The sequence below is a fragment of the Diadema antillarum genome, unplaced genomic scaffold (assembly GCF_040938485.1).
Source record: "Diadema antillarum isolate AM-2024a unplaced genomic scaffold, OU_Dant_1.0 scf00000053, whole genome shotgun sequence".
In the NCBI taxonomy this organism is placed as follows: Eukaryota; Metazoa; Echinodermata; class Echinoidea; order Diadematoida; family Diadematidae; genus Diadema; species Diadema antillarum.
In genome coordinates this window covers 221718-249326 of record NW_027270942.1, presented here as the reverse complement: position 1 = coordinate 249326, position 27609 = coordinate 221718, and the positions used below count along the sequence as shown (strand labels likewise).

Below are 27609 nucleotides of genomic sequence, written 5' to 3'. Positions count from 1 at the left end.
TAGTATCAGCAGTGAGTGTGTCTTGCATTAAGACTACTCATATGTTACTTGAACAGTAAATGAAACAGTTGCTTTATTAACAAATTAACCACATCAACAGCACCATAGTTTGAGTACAACATTTCTCAGTCAATTTGCAATTTGCATGGACAATCCTGATGTCATTTGCTGATTCTGGGACACTGAATTCTGTCAAATAGAATGTGATTAAAGTCTAAAAACTATTGAGTGGATATATACTGGGCACCTGCAAAGTAGTACAAGATGCTCCTGTTACAGCAAACACAGTTATAAAGCAATTTTGTTTAATACAAATTAAAAATTCAGGACACAAAAATTATACTCATTAGAGTCTAAGGTGCAAACCTTCGGTTATTACAAAGTTTTGATATAATGAAAGAAAACTGCCGGTCCCAAGGACTTTGTTATAATGCGAGTCTCCTGATGTGTGGTGAGGAGAGATATATGTTTCAGCATGAGCCATACCAAGAAAGAAATTTGTAAGGTATACTCATATTGCCATCCCAGATGTGGCCTGCCACAACATTGGAGTGGGCAACATCTCCAAGACATGAACATTTGCTCATTAAAACATACAGGGAGAAAATAGTACAGTTGAGGGCTCATTGCTCGTACATTATAATTACATCTATTAAGTATAAAGAATGTTGATTAAGTATGAGCAAGATTCTCTCTATTTTAAAAAAATGTACACATTGGTTGCATGCATGATATAAACAAGATTAAGTCGCCTAACTTGGACTACTTTCATGTTTACGTGGATCTTGTCACACACAGATTTGACAGGGAAATTGTCATGGTCACCACGGCAACATGAGGTGGTAATTATTTGTATTTTTATCTTATTTGCTTGTACTTTAAGTAGGGAATGGCATATCACTCGTGCACATCGGCGAAAAAAAAGAAAAAAAAAGACACAATGAAGAAATATCTGACCTACATTCAAGGCATGCCAAGAAACAAATCCCCCATCATCATGAGGCTACTTTTTGTCCATCTAAAAATGTGAAATTAATGACTTTTCACGGATCTGAAACACATAGGGTACAAGTAGCATGACCACATTATATCATTAAAATGGCTACACATTGATATCAATCATACGTGACTGCCCAGCTCAAAACTCACAAAAATTCGCAGTTTAGTATTCTCTGTAATGGACCAAAATATGTCATTTTGGTTGACTGACTCAAATTTTTAAGTTTTCATACCTAGGACAGTAATTATTTTCTGTACCTTCTAACAAAGTTTTGCAGTTGAAAATAAACCAAAATCAAGATATTGGCAGTTTATGTGGATCATATTTTTTTTGGACAGGCACTGCTTTCGCTGGGAAAGAGAATACATTTTCACAACATGTCTGAATGATCCTATTCTTTAAATCCATCTTTTTCCTTTTTCTATAAAAACTACACCTCCTAGCTTTCTCTTATTTACCTCAGTTTTTGAATGGGTCAGGACAGTCCCATTTCTACAAGTTATATGTCATTTCAAGCTTAGAGCTTACTCTTTAAAACTATGTAGAAAAGTGGAAATTCATCTTGGCCTACTTTTTGTGGGTTTTGAGCTGGTCTGTCACATATGCCTTCAGAGCTGATTTACCAGCATCTAAATAGCCTATCACTATATTTCCCATTATGCTCTGACTTTGTGTATGTGGTATATCTGTTTCTCTAGTATCGTTGCCTCTGGCTTGGATAATTTCTTCTTTCATCTCCTGACTCCCATGTCTGAAATGCTCTACTTTCCTGTCTGCTAAAAAGATCTGATTTTTTGGACTGGTGAAAGTTTTGTCAAAGTGGTAGTTGGATATAGCACCAGATGTAAAGAGTAGGGAGCTTTAGATTTTCGCGATGTGGACGTTCAGTAGGAAAAAAAAGCCTGTTCTGCGTATGTGCAAAATTGTCTATCAAAATTGATCTCAAGTTGTACGAGTTCTCACTAAGCGTTCTAGGCCATTTTTGCGTCCACTCAATTCACGATGCAGAGAGCTACTTGATGCAGTGATCATGTGGCAGCGCCATTGTACTTTACATAGGCTGCGTCCTCGTGTAATCTACAGCTTCTTTGCAACACAACACCGGGAGAGCGGAGAACAGCTAATGCAATCAGTGTCTCAACGTCTGCGTCGCAAATCTAAAGCTCCCTATTGTTACAAAATGTGGGGGAAGGAAGTGATTGATAACAGACATCAAATACATTGTTACAAAATCACAACACCAGTAAAGAAACAGAACACACACTGCATTATAGTTGCTTGAATGGTAGCTTCACATCATTTTCTTTCCCTACTAGTGGCAGCTTCATGATTATTCCCCTTGATCAAATCACTGGACCACGGACAGAGTTATATATTATACAAACAAACTTTACCGACTAATTTCCTGTACAGAAAGGCAATGAATACTACTACTCCTCAATAAGGGCAGATTAAGTGTCTCTACAGGCAAGATGGAACATGTCCGGCCCAAACTTCCCAATGAGGCAGTTGTCCAATGGCATGACTAGGTGTGGATGGCACGGCTGAGTGGAACAGTCCTCGGTTTGAAGTTGTTCCACAATGCAAAGGATGCTTGTGTTGCAGGATCTCCCTGTACAACCAGCAGAGCGCTCGAATTAACATCATTCACATTATGAGCACCTCGCAGGTGGGAACTCTTGAAGGTCACCCTTAGAGTCCAAAACTCACAACTACGCTCACCCTCCGCTTCTGGCTCTCATGTGTAGGTGGGATTTCATCGCAATGATTCATGGCCAATGGAGCCCTGGCCTTCAAAAGATGGAAACGTCTGCCCTCCGGCCTCCCAGCAAACACAGTTTTATGACCCCCAACATTGGTGGAAGGGAGGGAAAAGTTTGTGGGAACTCTTTATTGCAGCTGATCCCCTCTCAGTTCGACGAACGAGTCTAATCCAACTCCTCTGTTCCAGACTCAAGCGGGCTCACTTGTCTGTGCTGTCGGGCTTCACAATCTGGAATGTGATGAGGTATTCCGGAAACGCCTGCCAAGAGAAAGAGGGAGTAGAAAGTAGGACAGTTTTGCAAATGATGCATTTATTGTGCCATCAAGAGAATAGCAACCAGTGAATATTTTCATAGATACTCCATTGTGTCCCCCTGTAAGACCACATACATTGTACAAGAATTTTCACTGACATTTACTTAGCCTCCCACTCCTGAAATAAAGTGGTTCAATTAAAGTATATAACTCCTATATGAAAGAAAAGGAAAGAAAAGGAGAGAAAATGTGAATCATGGAATACCACACTACACTGGTTTACCTGTTCTCCCCTGTAGATGACGTATTCTGCATACGCCAAGCCTCCCACGCTTGGCCTGCCAATGACCGAGTGATGTCCTGGCGGGGCATGAGCCATCTTCATGGCTGAGAACTGCAGGAATGCCTTCCCAAGAGTTACCCGGCAGAACAGCAGTTGTCTGGTTGGGTGGGGCAAATAATATAGAAATTGACATTGAGAGTGATAATCATAACAGAGTGTTATTTTGGTCTTCCTCTGCCGTGTTTCTCCCTGCTACCATATATATGGCTTCAGATTTTGCATTCATCTTTCATGACATGAATGTTTCCCCACACACTTTCATGGTTATTACCATTCACCTATCAAAATCAGCTATGTTTTAGAAGCAAGCTGGGAAATACAAAATTGGTAAAAAAATTTTAAAATCAAGAATCCATTTGCATTCTCTTATCACAACAAGAATTAGGATACTATAGGTTGGGCACACACGAACACGGTCATGATTTCAGACCACAAGAAAATGAAGGTACATCCAATCAGAAGGGTGACACATATTGACAGGATTCATTACCTGTGACAGATGTAACAGGACCTGTCCTTGTGTGATGGACACCCGGTCCCCCCACCGATGCCGTAGACATACTGGTTGCTCTTGGACGAGTCCTCGGCGAAGTAGATGCCGGCACCAAACATGCCTCCAATGTAGGCGTGTCGCTCGTCAAAACCTTTGTTGACGATGGCGTTGATAAAGGGTGAGCCTGCAGAAGATGACAGAGCAAGATTGGATGTCATGTAACACTGTAGCGCCTGAAGCTGATGACAATCTTTCACTTATAGGATTGCAAGCAGGATGATTTGACTCAGTTCTTTTTTTCATTTTAGTTTCTTGTACTGCAACCACATCACTGCATAATACCTGGCTCATTGTAATTTCAGTAAGTCAACACATCTGATTAACCAGCTTCATGACACACACAGTGACATTACGCCACAGAAGAAAAACAGATTAAAGGTCAGGTTTACCTATGGGAGCAGTGATTTAAAAAAATGTTCAAGATATCACTTTTGATGCATATGTGTAGGTCAGTTGTATCACAAAACATCCTACCATGACATCAAATTTTTGCAATAAAGCCTAAAATATAAGGAGATATCACCATTTTTCTCACTAAACCATAACTGTAGATGGTTTAGTCTGGAAACATTTTTTATTATAACTATTGTTCACATTTTGTATATTTAACAGTACTTAACATCGATTACACTGGTTCAACTTTTTACATTGGTTGTTTCTATCCCTAACTCACATTTTGGAACAATTCTGAAGTACTACTGCTGGGTTTTTGTTTTATCTGTAAATGGTAAATTATGCCTTTAATCTTTTTTTCCTCTTCTGTCGTATGACACAATACAAGGGGGAGGACATTGCCTCATAGGTTTAGAGTCATCTCACAAACATTGAGACCACTTGCAGTAACATTCAGTAACATTCACATCCCCTTTTCCTGTGGACAAGACATCCTGCTACACAATAGCACGGCATCACAAATATTGCCACTTACAGGTAATCAGAAGGTAATTTGGGATGTGCTGACATAGGACAATGAACTAATTTGCATAGAGACTGATGCTCACCGTGGAACAGCATCCTCTCGTTGTCATGGTTGTGGTTCTCCTCGGAGACCTCCTTCCGCCGGTGCTCGTAGCGGTCCCACAGCTTCTTGTTGCGCACCTTCTGAATCTTGATGATGTTGTAGCGGTTGAAAATGCCCCCAGCCTGGCCATTGTCCCTGTGCTCCCGAATTGTATTCTGCATCTTTGGGGTGGAAGACATAGACAAAGGAAGGGTTGATGTGGCATCCTGAAATGAAGGTGATCTGAGCTCTGAAACGAGCAGCTGAGTGCCATTACCATTTATAATGGGTATTTGTGACCCTGCATCACAAAACCAACAAAAAGTCGCCAGACATGGATTTTTAATTAAGGGCAGATTCTGAAAGAGCAGACTCTAAGCTTTGAAATGATATATAACTCATTACAAATGGACTCTGCTAACCATTTAAATATTGGAAAGAAAGCACACACTCTTGAAAAGTATGAACTGAGAAAAGAGGCTCTGAAGTAAAGGGTCTCTATTCAAGCTCTTAATCTTTACCAGACCGTGCTAGCTGTGTGATGAATGGGACAAAAACAGGATGTAAACCACTGGAGCAACAATAATAAAGGGATTATCAGATTAAGCTGAAATTGAGCATGCATGCTCTATTAACACATTCTGTCCATGCTTAATGCCAACTTTCAAAGCAGTAGTATTATCCTTTCCAAAGTTATTAGAGTTGAAAGTGAAGAGTGTGCAAAGGATTTTCAAGAAATGAAAAAGGGGCTTCTAAGACACACCTTGTCTAACTACTTTACAAAAGAGGGTCGCAGAAAAACTTCTGAAAACACACTTTCCCATTCATTTTATGATCCAAAAGTTAGGAATAATGCAGAAGAATAGCTCTTTCAGAAAACATAAAAAACTCAAGATTGACTTAGTTGACCAGTTTCACCTTTTTCGAGTCCTCACGTAAAATCAAGGGGTGCGACTTTTTGTTGGTTTTGTGATGCACGGTCACATTTGGTGTCCTTGGTTCCACTGCATGATACATTGTGGGCATACATGAAATAAGCTGTATCAACATTGCCATTCCCCCCCCCCCCCCCCCCCCCAAGAAGGTACTACATACACATCCAATATTATGGCTAAGTAAAGCTAATTTGGCTCACTCACATTGCTCCTACAAGTTTTTTGCATTTTAAAACCAATTTCTTTGCAACTGATACATCTCTGATTCAAAACCATATATTTTTTTTTTATGATGGTGTTTTCACAGAGCATCCTTGCTCCTATAAACGGCCTTTGGAAACAGCAGTAATAAGCCATGAATTGGATATGAGTTTACTGCGTGCCTACCTCTAAACCCAAGTCCCCCACCCCTGAAACCCCCCCCCCCCCCCAACAAGAACATACATTTATGACAGCACCAATTTGATAATGCAATGAGGTTAATAATCACAACAACAACAACAACAACAACAACAACAACAACAACAACAACAACAACAACAACAACAACAACAACAACAACAACAACAACAACAACAACAACAACAACAACAACAACAACAACAACAACAGAGAAATAATTATAGTACCTCATCGGCCACAGACTGATATTCTTTGGTTTCTGGAAGCATGTCAATGAGGGTGGATCCCTGATGATTGGTGTGGATGGCGAGGTGAAGATTGGCCCCACTCTGTCCTCCAAGGAGTCTCTCCACCCCCTTGATGATCTTGTGACGGTGTCCAAAGGCGTTGATGCCTATCTCCTTCAGCTCCTCATGGCCCATCTCTACCAAGACATCCATGGTTATCTACGGATGGAGACATTGGCAAAACCATGACGATGAATAGTCTTCCATCTGGTTGCTTGTATAGCAGCCTCCATGAAATATATTCTAGTACCCTGGTACTTGCGTGATAGACGCACTTACAGTGTATTACTTTCGTTTGTGACAAGGAAACTGGTTGCAGAGTCTTCAGTGACCCATCTCACAGCTATAGTTGAAATCAGTATACAAGATACAATACACAAGGCTATGCACTACCGTAGTAACTCACAAGCTGATTTTCTCAGAGAAGAGTAATCCTTTTACTCAGGTTTTCATACAAATTATGCTTCATGATCACTAAGAGACTTTACCGAGAGAAGTTTAATGGGTGGCATCATAGTTGCTGAAAGATAGGGCATTTTGAAAATCTTCATGCAGTTACCTGCATCGCATGATCTGTTGGTTGGCAATCCATCATCTCCTTCTTCTAGTTTCTATTGTGCCCTACCTTGTCCTGCAGATTTCAGGAAGACCCAGGCATAGATTCGGCAAATCCTCATGTCAAACATGATCTATGCTATGAAAAGCTTGGCTTACTTGTTGCAACTTAGCTCATTCCATGCAGAAATGGTGGTCACCTCAGCTTTATAAACTTTGAGCTCTGTACTCACCTGCTCCTTCTCAAATATATCCCTCAAGTGATCAAGCTGGAGGTTGCTGAGGAAGGCTCCCACACTGATGTCCATGGGGTTGTTCCCCTCCACCGCCCCTCGCTCAAACTTCATCACGCTGTCTGCGGGCAGCGACTGCCCCACGGCACCCACCATCCCGGCACCGCCAATGGTTCCCACTACCGCTTTGCCCATGCCACTGTTGGCTCCACCCACGGTGGTGCTCAGCCCGCTGCCGACGCCTCCCAGCATGTTGAGTCCACTGCTGGCACCCACGTTGGTGCTCCCCACGACCGGCGCCGAGGCAGGTCTGAAGTTGGTGGTGGGCGGTGCACTGACACCCATACCGGCAGTCCTAATGCCTGGGTTAAGAGTCTGAGGGTTGGGCGTGGTGGGAGTGGTCGTCGGTGCTGGGATTGATGATGGAGACCTTATGGCTGTCGGAGGAAGCGCATCCACTAAGAGGGAGCGGACATCATCAGCTGTCGCGAGGTCAAGGGGCGTCTGCCCTTCTTGGTTCTTCATCGTTGGGTCAGCACCATGAGCAAGCTAATAAAAGAAAAGTATGGGATTTCATTGTGAGTATACACACTGTATATGCTGAAGATACAATCCTACATTTGCACTCCCTGTCCCTCATGTTAGGGACAGAATACTCATGCCTGTAAATATTTTAGAGAACATTAGGACAACTGTATGAAGCTGTTATGCTGCTCAGCTGGTGTAAGAAATGTGCTCTTCACTTCACTGTCTGACACAACATTGATAAACGATGATCTATCTCTGTACATTAACTGTCATTCTATCCATAAGATAGACAGTAGTTAATACTTTTCATTGCTCTCGTTTTCTACTCATATTTAAAGAACTGAACGCATATTATAGAATGACACATCTCTTAATACAAAATTATGCCTAATGGACAAAGAAAAGCAGTAGTAGTCTGGACAAATTACAGCATTCTCTTTGCAAAGGGAGCACACCAAAAAACACTTATTATGCACATGGTAACCCCCTTCACAGCAGATGCGAATTGGAAACATCTCTTCAATGTTCTAAAACAGTAAATTACACTCATTGCCTGACTGTGAATTGCTGCATCTATCACAAACAAACACAGAACTATGACACTGAAGACTTACAAGTAGGGCACAAAGTTGCGTTCTGCCTTTCTGAGCTGCTTCATGAAGGGGTGTGAAATTCCACCTGTCTACGGCATTAACACACGTCTTGTGTTTGATGAGTAAGGCAGCTATGTCCAGATGCTGCAAATTAAGGAGGACATGAGTGGTAATGTAAATGCAGACATTTTTATGCAAGTTTATCATTTTTTTTTTGTGTGTATTCTGCTGGGTATGATGAATTTCATGTGATTTTCATTTTGCGGACGGTCATGACAACTGAGCAAGTATTTCAAACAGCTACCCTCTGCCACATAGCATGTCCGACTGCACCAGTCTGCATTATGACAGCACATTCACTAATGCTACAAGACTAGCAAATGTGAAGAAAACTACAAATAACATAACAGTTATATCCCTACAATAAACCTACCTACATATCAAGGATATGAACTCTTTGATATTATCATATGTGTACAAGCAAAATAAATTTCACTCACTTACATTTTTACACTATTTTCATGTTGCATTAAATGTGCAAACATTTCCACACAATGAAAATTTCAATGTTTAAAGTAATCAAAATAAAAAAAAAGGTGTAAGATTTGCATCACATGCACATCGTAATTGCTGATACGAGGTTTTTTCACACTAAAACTGAACATTTCCAAAGAAATTGTTCCACTGCTTGCAGTGGTAATACAATGTATAAATCATTAATATACATTCAAATCTGCAAATAATTGTAAAGATATCAGGCGGCTGCTATCACCAGTCTTTCAATCTGCAATTATACCGTATGTCTTGTATGGTGCACTATCTCACAGAACTTCTCACATACATGCTGATGAGGACAATTGGTGTGGATATCAAATAATTTATTATGCTGAAGACTTGGAAGAAACATTTCCCTAAAATGCTAGGTATGGAAGAAGCAGGGACGTGGTCAACTTACTCCATAGGAGGACGCATTGTGGAGAGGAATGAGACCGCCCTTGTCTCTGGCGTTGACGTCAGCACCGTGTTCAAGGAGGTACTCCGCCACCTCCACATTGTTGTAGCCAGCTAGATGCAAGAAGGTGGAACAACATGGCAGTTCAGTGGGTTGCAACAAAGGGAAAGACAGCAAAAAAAACTCAGCACGATACAAAAGCAGGAGAATCAAGACTTTTTGCTGCATGTAAAAAAATCTGTCAGTGAAGGTCAATTATATCTTTCAGACCAAACACCTCATTTGCATGGTATAGAGGCACACAAGGCAGGTTCTTGGAAGAGTTTGTTTTCCTTTGTTCTGGATCTTAAAGAGACTGTACAGTGCTGGTTGAGGTGAAGATTCAGGTTTATAACATTTTTGGTGAGATAATGAGAAACCTCTCATGCAATATGAAAAAGCATGTAATTTCAAAAAAAATTCAACATTTATTTGACAAAAATTGGCCTTGAAATGGCTGAGATATCCAAAAAGTGATCCTAATAAAATCGATAGGTCACAACTTTTATTAGGATCTCTTTGTTTTACTTGCTTTTAAATATCTCAGTCATTTCAAAACCGATTTTCATCAAATAAATTTTTGATTCCCCTTAGTATTGTAGGCTCTTCAACATTTCATAGAGTGGTTTCTAATTATCTCGCAAGACGTTACAAGCTGAATCCTCACCTCAACCAGTACTGTACAGTGCCTTTAAAGGACATGTTGCTATCAAGAAAATGTGAGATGGGATATTTCTTGTGAACAGTATAAGAGGCATCTGTAAATTAATCAATGTTAAATTCCTCAATGATTATCAAGATCACTATCCCATCATCAAAATCCATAAGACATCAATGACTGGATGATTACCGGCTAGGTGCAAGGGTGTGGAGTTCCTGCCCTGCGAGTCGCGACAATTGATGTTGTCGGGTGTGACCAGCTTCTGCACCCTGGCGAGGCAGCCCTTCTTGGCAGCATCAAGGAGGGCGGCTTCGCCCCTCAGGAGGTCTTGGATGTCTTGATCTCCGTCCTTCACAAGGTTCAGTGGGGTATGGCCATCACGATTCTTCTTGTTCACATCAGCCCCATGCTGAGAGAGAGAGAGAAAGGGCATGTTTTGAGGGGTATTATGTTCAGGTTTGCTCCATTTTTTGGCTTTGTCTACAACAAAATTGTCATGGAATCCACAGGCTCATGTTAAAACTTCACACTAAATAATTATTTTCAAATATGAAAGGGGAAAAATCACACTTTAACAGTTACAGTCATATTTTCAGTATATGTGATTCTCCACAGTGTGTGTACACCAATAATTAAGGTTACCTGATATCATATACTGAGAACATGAAATAACAAATTTCATTCAAGGGGACAGTGATTAACAAAACCATGTAAAGCTCTGAAATACTTGAGCAATAATTGGGAATTCTAAGTCTAGCACAAGAAAACCAGGGATATAAATTCTTATTCATCCCACTATTTGAAGCAAATGCCATTGCAATCTCTGGAAAAATTTTCATGAAAATTGGAGAAATGTGAGCAGTTGTCATACAAAATTCAAAGATGTTTCAAATGGCAAACCGACATTGTACAATTTCGGCTATTATTACTAAAACCCAACGCATTTGTATAGCCATCAGGCTAACTCAATGGAAGCTCTGCATAATGAAAAAACAAAAAACAAAAGTGGCACAAATGAGATCAGACCGGGGAAGCATACCTGAAGGAGCAGCTTGCATATGTCGTATTTCCCCTTTGCTGCCGCCTCGTGGAGTGGCGTGAACTTCCACAGGTCTGCCGCATTGACCAGTGCACCCCGTTTGAGGAGCAGTTCGGTCACCTCGTAGTGGCCAAAGGAGCAGGCATTGTGGAGAGGAACCAGACCCCTGTGGGAAAGAGAGAGACAAAAAGATGTGCTCATACAGGCTTGGTGAGTACCAAACTAAACAGCACTGCTCACTGTGAATCCTCACATGTCTTCTGGAAATGAGCGTTTTCATTACAAAAGCAATCATCATTAATATAATATCTCTGACATTATAACTACAAAAGAAATCATTGACAACCTAACACTACCAGTACACTTATATACAAATGATGCTGTAACCTGACTAAAGAGTTAACTTCTACATCTCTTCTACTCATGCTAAATTAAAAGAAAGGAAAACAACAGCAACATAATCACAAAAACATTTCATGAACAAGACATAGTTCTTCCGTATGACAACTAAGTAAAGAGAATGTCTTCATACCTAGGAATACATCTGTCTGAGAGTTGAAAAGAACTTGGATATTATTTAATCTGGACATTTAAAGAAATCACTGTGACAATTACATCACTGGTACATAGACCATAGCCTTGAAGAAAGAATCCCATCAGGAATGGAACTACACAGGATGAGTGATAAATTTCATCAAATCATAGAATGGGCCTTTAAAATTGTAATGTAATGCCAAAGGAGCTGTACAAAAGGTGGAAATAGAACAACGCCACTCCTCCAGTGAACACGGCTCAAACAAGGGCAATCCCAATGTCACAGGGAACAGAGTCTACAAAAGAGTGTTAAAGACCCAACAGCATGGGGATACCAAGGACTAGAAAAGGTGGCCCGGCTTAGTTATATTCAAGAATTCCTGTAACAAATAGTGTACAGCTTTACCACTGATCTCTGTGCAAGTACACACAGCTGAAAATCTCAAATGGAATCAAACATTACCGATGAGTGTACACTTCGATTCACATATTCGCTGACCAGTGATATTCATGGTTTTCGATTGTACCCTGGTGGGCACTGAATGAATCGGGCCTCACATGAATCCCAACACTACCGCGTCTCTCAAAGAAACTGGCGTGATGACAGTGAGCAGAACGGTATGGGAAAAAGCTTTACCCTTTGTCCTTGGCGTGAACGTACGCTCCGTTGGTCAGCAGGTACTCCACTACGGCCACCCGGTTGTAGCCGGCGGCGAAGTGCAGAGGGGTGGAGTGCCTGCCCTCCTTGTCGCAGCAGTTGACCAAGTGTTTGCTAGTTTCCACCATCGCCTGTCAGGATGCAGCACAGATGCAGGGGGATAAACAGAGAATGAGAGTGAAAAGAGATTAAAAGGTATTTCCATCATGGCAAACGTGGAAAACATGAAAAGAGAAGGCAAACATGGAAAGCACACACACTTCCATACACAAACACTTACCCCCTCCCCCCCCACACACACACACATATATACACACACACAACACAACACACAAAACTAAAAGTCATGCACAATCTGCACTGCTTTGTGCATGGTGAATGAATAGTATGGCTGAAGGAGTACATAATTGATAAAGATAATTGAAAAAGTTACTAGAAAAAAACAAAATCTACATGGAATCAGCATGAATAAACAGTAAATATCTAAATAAACAATTAAATTAATAGTACTGTTCACACACTAATGGGCTCACATACACATTTTGCATCTTCTGGACATGATATTTCGTCTCCTTGCTACCTCCACAGTTGCCTTACTTCAGGCCTGACAGTTTAAACAGTGTGACCAATGCTAAACCTGACGGACATGCCTATAAAAGGTCCCAAATATGATACACAAACTAGATATATCGCTACGGCTACTGATATGCCTCCGCCTTAATGCATGGTTCTCCTAATAGGTCTATAGTACAATGTCTTGACAATGTGTGATGACAGTTTCACACAATTGGCAAAATATTAAAATGACAGGTTTGACACAAATGTGCTGAATGTTCACTTTCCTAGAACTAGGTTCAATTGGATGAATGATTAAAATGTCAGAGTACAGGTATTTGGGGAACTGATGATTTTTACTTGACTTTTGACCCTTTTATAAGTTTATGCATTGAGTAATTTTCAAGGTATTGAGAAAAAGTATAATTTCAGTATCAAATGGGAAAATAGCATTATCTAAACCTGGCCTTTGACCTTTGACCTCACAGTTCCAAAGAGAATCACTGTTAGGTTGAACATGCATAAATATGTAAGTTTCATGATGATTCCTTGACTTACTTTCGAGATATGGAGGGAAAAGTGCAATTTAGCACTTTCACCTGACCTTTGACCTTTTGACCTTTGACCTTTTGGCAAGAAACTCCCCCCAAAATATATATTGGGTAATACATGCCATACATCAAGTTTTAGAAAAAAAAACCTTCAGGCATATTGCATTTCAAGGAAAGTAATGATATTTTGAGGAGTTGACCTTGACCTTTGACCCCATGACCTTTGACCCATGACCCCCAACTTCCCTAGATAATCACTGCCCATCGGTACAAGCATATATACTAAGTTCCATGAAGATACCTTGAACCATTTGCGAGATATGGAGAAAAACATGAAATTTCAATTTTTTTTTCCCACAAAATAACCTGTGACCTTTGACCTTTGACCCTGTGACCCTAAAATCCACTAAAAGTATTATCCCCCAAGGATATACCCTCATACCAAGTTTGATATAAAACCACCACACAGTTCTTGAGATATCGACAAAAACAAAACGGGACGGACGGACAACCCGAAAACATAATGCCTCCGTCCACTTCGTTGCGGAGGCATAAAAAGGTCATGATGACTACAAAGCAGTCAGACCGCAACGTCCTGAAAAGCCTTCGCATTTATCGTACGCGTATGCATGGACCTCGCGGACATGAATACGTAATGAGCTGGGAGACCACATTTTTAGAGTGTCTGTAAATCTAAACGACACTATCAATCTTTATGATTTATACATCGATAAAAAGCTGAAGACCTGTACTTTGATGAAATTTGACCACTTAAAAGGTTATGACATATAAAATATACTGAACAAGGAAATTATGAAACACAAAATTTGCATATTTTTCATTTTTTTAAGGGGTACACTAGACCAACGAAATTAAGGTGGATCAAAATGGAAAAGGTACAAAATGAAAGAGGAAATATCATTCTATGAAAACATAATGACTTTATGTGGACTGATCCTATGAACGGGTCAGGTTGGCGAATAAATCATTGTGTTGTACAGTTAATTTTGACGAGATTTCAGTTTACCGCGAATACGCGTTTCTGATTGGTTAATTCCCTCTGAGAGGAGAGTTGAACGAACCTCGCGGAATGACAGTAAACGTGTACTCTACATAACAGTAATACACTGTGTGTAGATGACAGTGTAGGACCCTATGGTGTGTGTGTGCGCGCGCACAATGTATGTATACGCGCTCAGGTTCAGGCGCAGCTAAGATCTCCACGTAAAGAACAAGAACAACTCCACTCTGATCAATCGACAGCTCAACTTTGGCTTGAACTTTGTTTGCACAACTAGATAGAGTAGCGTGCATTAATAAATAGCATACAAATCAATAATAAAAGATCTAGCACTAAGTTTGCGCACATGAGTTCTTTGGGATTCTCTATTTTGTATTAGAATAATTATTCCTTATTAATCCATTGTATACATCGCTGAGTAATTTATCTAATGATACCCTGGGAGCGCATGATCATTCATATATCTCAAATTGCCACACTCTGATTTTTACCCGACGAGACTTTCAATTTTTATTGTTTTCTTAGCGAGGGACCAATTCAGTTCTTACTGTGCTATTATAACAAGTATATCTAAAACGTTGACTATCATTCATGTGGTGATTCAACCTATGAACGGGTCGGGTTGGCAGTAAATAGAAAGCCTTGTTCTAAAATTTGTCTCAGGGTCGTTTGGAAAATATCGATATAATGCAGAGATATGAATAATGGTATCATAAGCTCATTTTATGTAATGTAAGCATTAAAAGGTGTGATTTATTTCAAATATTCACAAACCATGTCAATTAGTCGCGGATAGTAGATCTTCATGTCGTCAATGAGTGAATCTCGTAGACCATGCACTTTGTCTCTGAATTATCTCGCAAAATCTCGGGTGCTGAGAAGGACATGCGCAAAAACCTGCGCGTACGATAAATTTTTGATTTGAGCTCATTAACAGCAGCGTTGCGGTCTGACTGAAAGGGGCTTACGACTGTTGAGCGGTATTCCCCATTACAAAACGATGAAGCAGATCCTAATTGAATGCTTGGTTGAGAGCACACACATGACCAGGCAATTATTTGGCCAAACGCATATTTTTGCTTATGACCGGTCATAAGTAAAATATGATAGGTCATTAGCATGTTCATGTTGCCATGCTGACTGAGTGAGCTTTCATTGTTTTTGTTTACTTGCCAAAATGGCTGTTGTGGATTTCAAAATGCCTGTTTGATATATTTTTTTTTTTTTGAGCAAGGATTCACTTCATCATTTTATACAACAAATAACACACATTATTTTGCGTGGGCATTAATACATTAACAGTATACTCCTTACCTTCATGGTGTCTAAATCTCCAGCTTTTGCGGCCTCCAGAAATTGCATGGTGTCGTCTGTCACTGACAACCTTTGGTCTTCAGCTGATGACAAACAAATTGATGGTGGGAAAGAGAATTGATTACTGGAGGAAATATGAAGTTTTTGTACTTCTATCTTTCTCAATATTCTATGTATGATGTTTGGAAAATGAAACAACAACAAACACACTGTAGATCAATCCATGTCAATATATCACGGGCGGTCACCAGTAACATACCATTTAACTAGCACTTGCAATACAATTTACAGTCATACACAACATGTAACACCTGCTACAACAACTTTTTTTTTCTTTTGCACATATGGTCTTGTTTATCCATTCTATTCTTCTCTTTTTTTTTTGGTCTCTCTATCTCTTCTACCATGAATTGCAATTTGCATTGTCCTCCACAGGTTAAATGAGGTGAGAAACACTCTAACACATATATTTTCAAAGACTACCGATATTCTAACTTGGCTCTGTGTCATTTCTTTCATTTAATTAACATTGAAAAATTTTCACTCACTCACAACAGAACACTGTAGACCTCTACATACCAACATTCACTTGCAAAAAATTTGTAACGTGATCTGTGACCAAATGCACCTGTTCAGCAAACTACTGTGAAACGAGGAATTTTCGTGTGCATTTTAATTTCGCGAATTTCGCGAGCGCCAAGATTCGCGAAATTAAAACGCATGCGAAAGTTCTTGTCTACACTATATGCATTGAATGCCAGTGGCAGTTCGCGAAAATTTCATGCCGCAAAAAAGGCCGTCAACTCCAATTCGCGAAAAATTTATGCCGCGAATATATCATGTTTTACAGTATGCCAGTGTGTCAGAAGTTATAGGAAGTGCTTGTACCAGGAAAGGCCAGCATTATGTAATTTGAAATAATCCAAATTTACACTTTGAAGAATTTGATAGGAAAACAGAATAAGTGCCATTTGTAAGCACTCTAAAGCAAGTCCATCATCAGGTAGAGCCAAACAAAACCTTTCAAGTGATATTTTATTTGGAACATAACAAGAAATATTCTTGAAGTTATGATTAAAAATATCCCATATTTTCTTATCATTTTCTCTGTTCTTTTTTTTAGCAGCTTTAATCAAAATCATCTCAACTTAGCAAGAATGGAGTTAACTCCTTCTGCAATCAAACTCTTCAAATGCACACAACACGCATGGACACACACACTCAGAAGTTAAATGCTTGACTCTACAAAATGGATATTCAGGAGAGACAGCAGTGAGAGATAGGCAGGGTGGGGCAACTTACCCTGGAGTATTTTCTGGATGCCGTCAGATGCCAGCTGGCTGGGCGTCAGTCCCTGCCTGCACATGGCCCCCGTATCAGCCCCGTAGGAGAGGAGGAGCTTGCAGGCCTCCGACAGGTCATCCCTGGCAGCGTGGTGGAGGGGGGTCTGACCCAAGTTGTCTGTGGAATTCACCTAAAGGAGGACATTAACATTAAAGAACCAAAAGCAATGACAGGAAGGGGGCTAGAGACAGTACAGCCCTTAGTTACATTTGCAGGGTTGCCAGCTTCTGTTGATAATAGCACAAACTGATGCACATTAACAAAACAAAATAAAAAAACAAGCAAAATGCATCTTTTACAGGCACAAATCATATATTGGTTAATGATGGGGAATACTGCCTATAGTAAACATGCTTAAACAGGGATAAAAAAAAATATCATTTAAAATGTCAGTTTTATGAAGAAAAATCAAAATCAATATGGTCAAATACATTCTAGCTGGCAGTTCTGATCCATCTTTGACAAGAGGTATAACACCTGTGTTCTTTAACTCTCTTGTATTCTTTACTTCCCTTAATTTTCTTCCTGATGATGCAAACACAACCACTAAAATCGCCACTGTAACTGTTTTTCTCCCGCAGACAAGCTCTGAATTATATAGCTAAATCCCCTTCATGTATGTATCTGACTTCGTAGGGCAATAATATGGTGTTGCTTTTGCAATAACAAATGATTTTGAGATGCAATTATTATTTTTCTTCTCAGCAACATCACATACCAGTGCCAGAAAGAAGGATGTTTTTCGTAGATGACATATCTCATGTGCGAGTCACAAACTGCAACCTTCATATCAACAGATCCCTGCAACAAAATGCTGTGCACTGGAACCCTTCATCTACGTGAGCACTGATCTCATGAGTGAGGGTACAGAACATCACGTGCAGGAATTACGACGAGCATGCAAGAGATGATGTGCTCTGCATGGACATGCCATTTGTGCCACACCTACCTTGGCTTCATGCTTGAGCAGGATTTCCATGACGTCGAGGTGGGACTTACTGGTTGCCACATGCAAAGGACTCAAGCCACTGCACAGAAAAATCAAAAGGAGGTAATACTGATAACTAGATCGGAAACAGACAGACAAGCTCCCCATTACAGTGTGCTCTTTTGGTTGTAACCTTGTTTCATGTCCGACTGACAATAAAGTTATTTCAGGTCTAACAAAGCTGTGATTCACTACTGGTTTACAATAGCTATAAGGTGGCAATACAATGTGTCACAGAATGACAAGACCTGCTTCATGATTCACTGACCATTGATTCATTTTAGGTGCGACACAGCTGTGACTCACCACTATCTTTAGAACAGTAAGATTCACTCCTGTCTGAAACTACAGCAAATTGTTCACACAACAATGAATATGGGAGGTGCAATATAGAAAAGGCTGTCTCTTTTATGATTTAGATTACCTGGTAGCTGACACTTTAAACACTCTGGAGAGATGAGCAAAGGAATCTAGCTACAGACTATGAAGCTTATCGTCGCTGGGGAGACAAGACCTCGTATCTACAAAATGTCAAATGTTCAGGAGAGCAAAAAAACATGGCAGCCAAAGCACTGTATCAAATGGGATAGCCTTTCCTTTGACATGCTTGTGGTGGCTTCATTTTTGGGGTAAGACAGACCTCTAGGATTTGGACAGGATATCACTCAACTGATTATATGACCATTAATCCAAAAAAGTCATTTTCACAAAAATTTGAAATACAAGGTCTTGTCACCCCAGCGACATTATGAAGTTACACATCACATCATAAATATATGGAAAGTGACAAGAAAACTTAGAACTCATACTCTCAGGAGGACACATAAATTAATCTTATTACATTCTATGAACAGGTGTGAAGAAAAAAATTTTCGGGAGTAAAAAAATTACAGCTTTTTTTAAATACGAACTGAATGGTGAGCTGCTCAACAAGTACATCACACAGAGTTGCCAATTCGTCTTGTTCTCTAAACTTTCACAGTTCAAAACTTTTTGTTTATGTGTGTCTGATAGCTTCCCCAAATTTTCATTATTTACTTCCTTCATTTCTCCATTTTCACTCAAAGCAACATAATACCAGGATGGAATTTCGCTTTAATATGACAAATCACATCAAACTGGTGAGGATATATGTGTGGGTTAAAAGTAGATCAATCTCCACATCAGAATGTAAGAGAAGAGCAGCTGTTGCGTACTCGCTGTTCTTATCCAGGAGATTGGCTCCCTTTCTGATGAGGTGGTCAACGACCTGCCGACGCTTGGGAAACACAGATGAGGAGGCACAATGCTGTATAACAGGCATATATGGAAAGAAAAAGGAGACATCACAAATTGCTCTTTGAAAAGACTGACAAAGAATGGGAGAGTGAACACAATCTGAACTTCAGTGGACCTTATCTCTTGGGCCACATCAACATACATATACCACAAACCTACCCCCTTTGGTTTGTAGAAGTCCACATGGACATGTACTGTAAATGCTTAGCTTCATTAGCACGAGAGGTGACCCTTGTAACATGAAATCACAATGAAAACATCTATGACAGCACACAAAATTTGTTCACAATATGATAGTGTGTGAATTGGCTAGTGCAATCGCGATCGACCAACTAAAATATATTTCATTTCATTCCGTGTATATACAAATATGGACTACTTCTATAAGGGGCATTGTTGATATAATTACCGGGAGGGATCTCAACTCCATGCCGTGACCCTCAAAGTAAGCTCCTCAGGTCATAGCATGGAGTTGAGATCCCGTGGGGCAAATAATATTGACAATGCCCTGAAAAGCAGTTCATATATGTACAAAATCATATAGCTTATTAGATTGGGTGACAATGTCTTCCCGAAACATCTCTCCAATTGGCTCATATGTTTAATAATACCATGGTAATCATACTTTTGGTCTATAATCCAGCTCTTATGACCTCTTCAACACTCTAGCCCTATTTGCATAATGAATAAAAAAAAGAACAATAATTTGAATTGAAAGATGCAAAACTGGCTTCATGATTTCCTTTAAAAATAATGAAAAACATCCTCATGCAGGCCAATGGGAGACTTGTGAGGTGATGACATCATTACCTCATCTAACAAATTTGCTTAAATCTATTATCACTAATCTTTTACAACAGGCAAAACTAACAGTTCCATATTTTTATCATTCCACGTCAGATTTTAAAGGAAAGAAAATTAAAATTGTGCTTGTATAATTCAAGTTTATCTAGATCAGTCAAGTGGAACATGGAATGGAGTAGGGCTTTAACATGTGGCTTGTATGGGGTGAAGCCATGTCAGCTACCATACTCACAAGGGGTGTGTCCATGGTGTGAGGGTGCTTAAAGTTGACCACGTCTGCTGAGAGTTGTTTCTTGACCTTCTGGAGGTCGGCCTGTCGACACGCTTCCAGGACCTGATGGCCGCGGTACTCATCTGTTTTCCACATCATTATCAGAAACAAAACAAAACGAGAGAACAGATACGTGATACAAGAATGAGGTAAGGGCAACACTGATATCCACTTTTCTCTACACCACTTGGGAAACTGCACATTTAGTTTCCTGTTCACACAACAAATGAACATTGTACACCTTGTATTATGTACAAGTAAAGTTTTGTATAATGTGTTATTTGGGCACGATGACATACTATATTCACAATTTGTGACACCTTGAAATTTGGAATAGCTGCTTAGACTCATACACTATGGACTAAGCACAACATACATACTGCAAAACTTTGAGAGCTGCGTCACTGTGTCATTTGTGTCATTGCAAATCATAGGAATCACAAACAAATGTACCCATCATATTTCTGGGGCTAACTTTTTGTTTGAGTGAAAAGAGTGTATGGGATATACTACTCATATGTGATAGACTTATCAAAATGTAATCAAATTGTCATTGCAAAGGATGCATTCATTTATTTTCATGTGTAAATACCACGCCGCCAACATGTAGCCACTGCTGCCAGTTTGATAGTATGCAACAATCTTTTTCTTAAATTGAAGACTTTAAGCTGCATCAAACCAAGACATAATTGGCTACAATACAAATACAAATACTATCATAGCTATATAACATTCTGATGCTTTTTCAATTTATTCACACATACTAAATAAAGCTTTAATTTGGTGAATCAGTCTTCATTTTGAGTCCTTAAAACAGTGAATCAAAATCTGACTGATTACTTGAATAATTCAGATCCCAGTAGGATATCATGGATATGAAGGAACACACACACACCGAACCCAGAGAGCCATGATAAAGTCCAAGCTTGATTATCTGGCCATCTCTTATCCAGACTTCTCTAACGTCAGGATGTCTTCATGTAGTGAAGACATCCTGACGATAGTGATTTCAAACTTACATAAAAATTTCTATGAAACTCTTAAGATTTGCCTATAATATTACCAACAGAAACAACTTTTCTACATTTTACATTAGAATGCTTCAATTTCTGTAAATAACGCACTATAATTGAAAGTAGTTAGCATAGATTACACCACTGTTGTGGTGTAAGCTACCACTGGATCGGCAGGTACATGTGATGTACATAAACGTTGTTTTTTTCATTTCTAGAAGAATCACTTATCCAAACAGGCGCTGGTCCCCCAACATGGCCGGGTAACAGAAGTGGGACTGTACATTTCATGGTTTCATGAAGAGTAAAGAGCAGTCCTAAAACTATTTCAGGGCACCCATGCAGCGATACATGTAAAAGTAACACCCAGCAAGAGCAGGCATTTCATGTCGTAAGGACATCATAAACACTCTCTTGGCTCATGACAACATGGTCAAGTGGCAAAAAAAAAGAAAAAAAAAAGATTAAAATGTATTTCTGCATGAGATGAGAGAATGGTGACAAAGTCCATCTGGGTCCACAGTCAACCTCACTTAAGTCGCATCTATTTGGACTGAAGATATAGCTTTGACTTGTAAAATTTGACATATCAGGGATCAATAATAACAGAATATAAAGAGAAGAGGACTTGAAAAGACCTTCAACTTAGGCGATTATTCGACTTATGCGAGGTCCACTTTAAGCAAGGTTGACTGTACATCAAAAAGAGTACTCGTTGAACTCACACTGAAGAGCATCCTTCAGTTCCCTTGTTGGGGCTGCATCAACGGCGCTCTTGGAGTGACAGTTCATGAGGAAGGGATCGGCGCCTTGGCTTAATAAATAGGAGCACACCTCCACTCTGCAAAGACACAACAGCAGTGACAGAGAGACTGACAGTCAAACATACGCCAGTACCAATGTTTGAGAGACCAAGGTTGAGAAATTAACTAGGGTTTTTTTTAATATTTTATGTGAGAGATACAGGCTAATGAGCATGCAAAGTAACATTAGGGGAGGAATGGAAAAAGATGGTTATAGAGTTGAGCATCACATTTAAACATGATCTTTGGAAGATGCTTGTTCATGTTCTCACAATAAATGATCACAAAAGTTGATGACCCTAAATGTCTTGGCTGAGAAAAGGTCTATCTGCACATCATATACCATACAAATGTTTCTTAATCATTGAGTGCTAAAAACAGAACAAAAAAAAAATTAAGTGGACTGCAAGATTCTCCCTACACATTACAGCAAGCCATTGTAGTCTCCTTAATACCTGCAATAAAGTTGTGTGCGTTTAAGCGATTGTACAGTGTCAAATTTATAAAATCATGTACCGCTATTCCTGACTCCTCATGATAGTGTGAGGCTTCGTGGATGACTGTAATCTTTGATCGACATCCTTTCACAGAAATTCAAATATACTTCACAGTCTGCAATATACAGTGGTTTCGTGGTAAAAACAAAATCGTAGTGAAATTTCTGTGCCATAACCTCCTTCTACTTCTGTCTATCATGCCTCATGTAAATGAAAAAAAAAAATAGAATTTTGATGAGCCTCTACTGTCAGCGTGCAACAGCATGACTCACCTTGATTTTGAAGCCGCCTCATGCAGGGGGCTGAACTGCCACAGGTCCACTGCATTGACGCTAGCACCATGCTTGATTAACAGCTGTGTCACTTCGAAGTGGCCGTAGGAGCAAGCATTGTGTAGGGGCACCAGGCCACTGAAATCAAACAAGATAATCAAGACTTCACCATCAATTAAATGCAATAGCATTTCATCTGCATACAAGACATGTAATTGAGTTTTGTTTTATGAGATATATATGGAAAAAATATATTTACACTACAACTGACACTGATATCTTATTCAAGAACATGACACAAATACTTATGGTTTATGCTTCTGTCTCGTTTTTCCTGTTTTTGTTTTCTTATATGCTGGTGAGTGATGAACATTCAAGTCTTTAATAGGCTTTTTTATCTTACATGATATGCTGACAAAATTGTACAGTGAAAGCACACAAAGATAATGAACAAAAAAGGAAGAGTGTACTGTAGCCCCCTATCCCATGTACAACCATACAGAGTTTATTATGTTACTGGTGTATCTAGTTGGGGCCCATCTTTAAAAGATGCTTGATGCTCAATGCAGGAACAATGGGTAATTGTGTTGTCGGCAACCTTACAATAGAGGCATGACGTGAGAACACACAATTGCTGATTGATCACCAATGATCTGAAACGAGTGTGCCAATACAAAGCACTCGATACTCGTGGGATATACATGTAGACATTATATTAATGATCAGCCTGTGCATACATACACACCCATACTGTCATTTGCACAGACTTCCTAACACATGTGAACCAACTGCTAAGAACTCCAGTGATGACTGGAGCCAATATTCTGATTGAAAGTCTGTGCCACATACACTGCTTTAATACTACTAAAACTAATGTAGTGTTCCTTCTACGATTTCCAACCTCTCCATAGATAGCAAACAGTGATAGATACAGTGTGATAGCATGTAAATATAGTACTGTAAAAGTGGATATTTTCGCGTGACTAATTTTTCGCGCTTGGCCTGGTTGGAAGAGTTTCGGGTGTTTTTAATTCCGCGGAATCAAGACATCACGCACAGGCACATATGGCAAGCAAAAATATTCGCGTGCTTTTATTTTCACGCTTGTTTCTGGTTGCGCGAAATGCGCGAAAATTTGAACACCGCGAAAATTTCCACTTTTACAGTATGGGGTCCTGTCTAGAAGCTTATAAAGACATACTGTACATGTATTATTCTTTCAGATCACAACAATCATTTTTTTCTTTCTCTCTTACAAAGTATTTGCAAATCTGTTCATTTCACATGATGATAATAGCAAATCAAGGGGTACAAGTATGTGGTGATACCAGCACTTATCTTCACAGAGTAGTATATGAGTAATCATAGCATAGGCAATGCCAGAAATTTTAGCATCTCCACTTTAAATCTGATCTGACCGAGATGTTAGGAACTGTTTAGACTATGGACGTATTTGCGCTTGTCTTAGCTTTTTGTCTTTTGGTTGGTCCCCCAAATAGCACAATAATATGGTTGTATGTAACAGATTAACCCTAATTGGAGGGGGGGGGGGGGATGATTCTCTAATGTGAAATGTAGGAAAAGAAACCATGACACAATGGGCATGTACAATATACAGGCACCTCATCTTTTGATATGTAGCTTTTCTTAAATGTGCAACATCAAAAACCATTAAAGTGTACCATTACCCTGAATATTATGTTTGCTATATTTGTAGAATGTACTGGAGACATACCATGTGCAAAATATCAGAATCATTTGTCACTCTGATTTTTATTCATTGGGGTCAAAATGCAAATTTCAAAGAGTATACAAAAAAAAATGATAACTTGAAGTAGACTAGCCGATCACCCAATTCTTTCAATCAAATGATTACATTATCAATATTTTTTTTCCAAAATATGTCTTGAAAGATTGTGATATGCAACACATGTGCTGGCGTGCATTTACATTGTACTTGGGTTGATACCTCGCTAACCGATCGACAAGGAATCCCAATATCATTTGTAAAAATGTACACATATAGCTAGAACGTACCGGCGCTTATCTTATAAGCCACGGCTCAAAATTATTGATTGGTTAAATGGGGAAGCAAATCACTACAAAATGCTTCTGTGAGGCCAGGCATCAACTTGCACATATCATATTCGAACAAGGTCAGAACACACTAACCCTTTGTCTTTAGCATGCACATCAGCACCCTGCTGGAGGAGCATCTGGACGATGGAGATACGATTGTAGCCAGCGGCGAGGTGTAACGGTGTGGACTGCAAAAAAAAAAAAATATGAGAAAAATTATGGTGTGACATTTGATGCATACATACACAACTTTAGAATCTGACTTCTCATACCACACAGATGTTTTATACTTGTCTCCCTCCTCTGCTATGAGTTGGTTTGGGATATGCATTTATCCATCCTCTCCAAACCTGGATTATATACTTTCCTGTTGTGCCCGATAAACATCACATCTTTTCATCATTAATTTATCAATTTCTTATGAGTATGTATGAAAGAGAGACAGACACTGTGTGTCAAATGGGTATGAATGTACAAAGGTATATGTCAGGAGTGTGTGTCTTCATGAAATACATGTACTCTGACCAGACTAAAACAAACAACTCTACCCCCTAAAAAAGCAGAAGAAATATCCCCAAAATGGGACAGCACAGGTTGAGAAAATCTGAAAGAAATGAAACTTTGGTCTTACCATTCATGAGCATCTATGGAAAATAAAACAAGTATGTGCTGACGGATACTGTTGTACCTGCTCATAGAGCAATTATTTTGTTTTTCAGAAAAGCACAACAAAATAAAAATAAACTAACTGGCCTGAATTCACAAAGGAAGTCTCAATCACATCTGTGGCTTAAATTCAGTCCATTGACTAAAACTAGCCCAAAATAGGTATTTCTTGCACATCAATATGCACATGTCCACATGCATGTATTATTGGATGTCTGCTTGTTCACCTGATTCGTTGAGCCCATTTACTCACTGTAAATTTACATATAATCCACAGGTTTTAAAGTACCTTCATGAATTCTAGCTGAGTTTAAAGGGAGAACATCTGTACATACAGTAAATGTAGTGCAAGCAACACACATCAAGAAACACTCATTTTACTTGTATCATAATACGAGTATCATATCATCATAAACAAAATTCAGACATACCCTTCTCCCATCACTGGCATGGCAGTTTACATTTAACGGTGTAAGGAGGGACATCAACTTCTCTTCATTGCCACTTCGCGATGCTTCCAGCAGTTCATCTTTCTTGTACTCTCCTGTGAGTACTGACCTGGCAGGAGGATCAGCTAAATCAAGGGGGGTTTTGCCATCTGTATTGCGTATATGTGAGTCAGCACCATTTTGTAGTAACACTGCAAAAAAACAAAACACCAATAACAACAGGTGGGATTGTAGCAGTTTGACCACGAAATCTGATGCATTAACACAACTACAGTAATACACAATCTCACTTTAAATCATGTACAACTGACATCACAATTGACATGGCATGAAATTGATGTAATGTTTATCTGAACAGTAGTGAGAGATCAGCTTTCTTTTTTGTTCCCTTTTAAATGATTGTATGAGAGTTAAAAACATGATGGCTATCTTAAACCCTAAAAACTGATAAATAGGACACTACCATCATTCTTGTTTTAGCATCTTCAACAGATCTGACAAAGATGTGTGCATGCTTTCTGCTTCTCAAAATTTGCAAGCATCTGCTTTAATAAAGCAGGTTTCGTCACTGTCTTTCAATGTGATGTACTCACCTATACAAACATCAATTTTGCCTTTGATGGCCGCCTCATGAAGGGGAGTATAGTTCCAGTTGTCTCTGGCATTAGCGTCAGCCCCGTTTCTGAGGAGGAGTACGACCACCTCAGCGTGACCAAAGGAGCAGGCATTGTGGAGTGGTATCAGTCCACCGTCGTCACGGGAGTGAACGTTGGCACCATTCTGCAGTAAAAACTCCACTACATCCTTCCTGCCAAAACCTGAATGAAAGTGCAACTTGGTGAGAAATGTAACTCTTCCAAAACAGATACTTGGCATGCTGTAAAATTTGGTGAAAGGCAAATGGAAGCAAACAAAGAACAGATAAGAAGAAAATAACACTACGAACTGCATTAGGCCTAGTGCCAAATTTAAATCCCAGATCACTCTTTCTTCTTCTACAGTGCTTTTCATCAAAGTCTGTTCAGCAACTGGATGAGGGTTGTGGTGTAGTGTTGCTAACAGTGCAGTGGATTGACCCATTTGAATTCTAAAGTGAAGGGAGTTACGAAATTGGTCGTTTCGTCGACAAAACAACCGTTTCGTTAACGAAATTATCATTTCGTGGATGAAATGTGCATTTATTTTTAGTTACAAAATGTTGTCATTTAGTTACAAAATAATCATTTCATCGACGGCATGACTGATTTCGTAACGAAATATTCCATGCGACACTTGGCGTTCCATGGTTTTTGCCCATGGTTTAAACCATGGTTTCATTTGTAAATTTACCACCTTTGTGAATTCAGGCCCAAGTGTCCGAAAACTGGTGGTTT

At 39.5% G+C, this 27609-nt stretch overlaps 1 protein-coding gene across 1 annotated transcript in view; it reads right to left on the bottom strand.

Moving 5' to 3' along the window:
- Positions 1–357: 357 nt before the first annotated feature.
- The window catches only part of LOC139715701 (poly [ADP-ribose] polymerase tankyrase-2-like), a 35566-nt gene continuing 8314 nt past the window's right edge, over positions 358–27609 (bottom strand). The window contains exons 2-22 of the mRNA XM_071627252.1: positions 26830–27054; positions 26219–26427; positions 25215–25309; positions 23043–23180; positions 22196–22311; positions 20419–20540; positions 19301–19392; positions 18066–18144; positions 17075–17246; positions 15773–15855; positions 12311–12462; positions 11140–11305; positions 10290–10509; positions 9404–9513; positions 8470–8592; positions 7328–7876; positions 6480–6698; positions 4917–5097; positions 3853–4039; positions 3303–3459; positions 358–3023 (exon numbers count right to left, since the gene is read on the bottom strand). Of these exons, the coding sequence (XP_071483353.1) occupies positions 2964–3023; positions 3303–3459; positions 3853–4039; positions 4917–5097; positions 6480–6698; positions 7328–7876; positions 8470–8592; positions 9404–9513; positions 10290–10509; positions 11140–11305; positions 12311–12462; positions 15773–15855; positions 17075–17246; positions 18066–18144; positions 19301–19392; positions 20419–20540; positions 22196–22311; positions 23043–23180; positions 25215–25309; positions 26219–26427; positions 26830–27054 (3455 nt within the window). The 3' untranslated portion in view covers positions 358–2963. The remainder of the gene's footprint in view (positions 3024–3302; positions 3460–3852; positions 4040–4916; positions 5098–6479; positions 6699–7327; positions 7877–8469; positions 8593–9403; positions 9514–10289; positions 10510–11139; positions 11306–12310; positions 12463–15772; positions 15856–17074; positions 17247–18065; positions 18145–19300; positions 19393–20418; positions 20541–22195; positions 22312–23042; positions 23181–25214; positions 25310–26218; positions 26428–26829; positions 27055–27609) is intronic.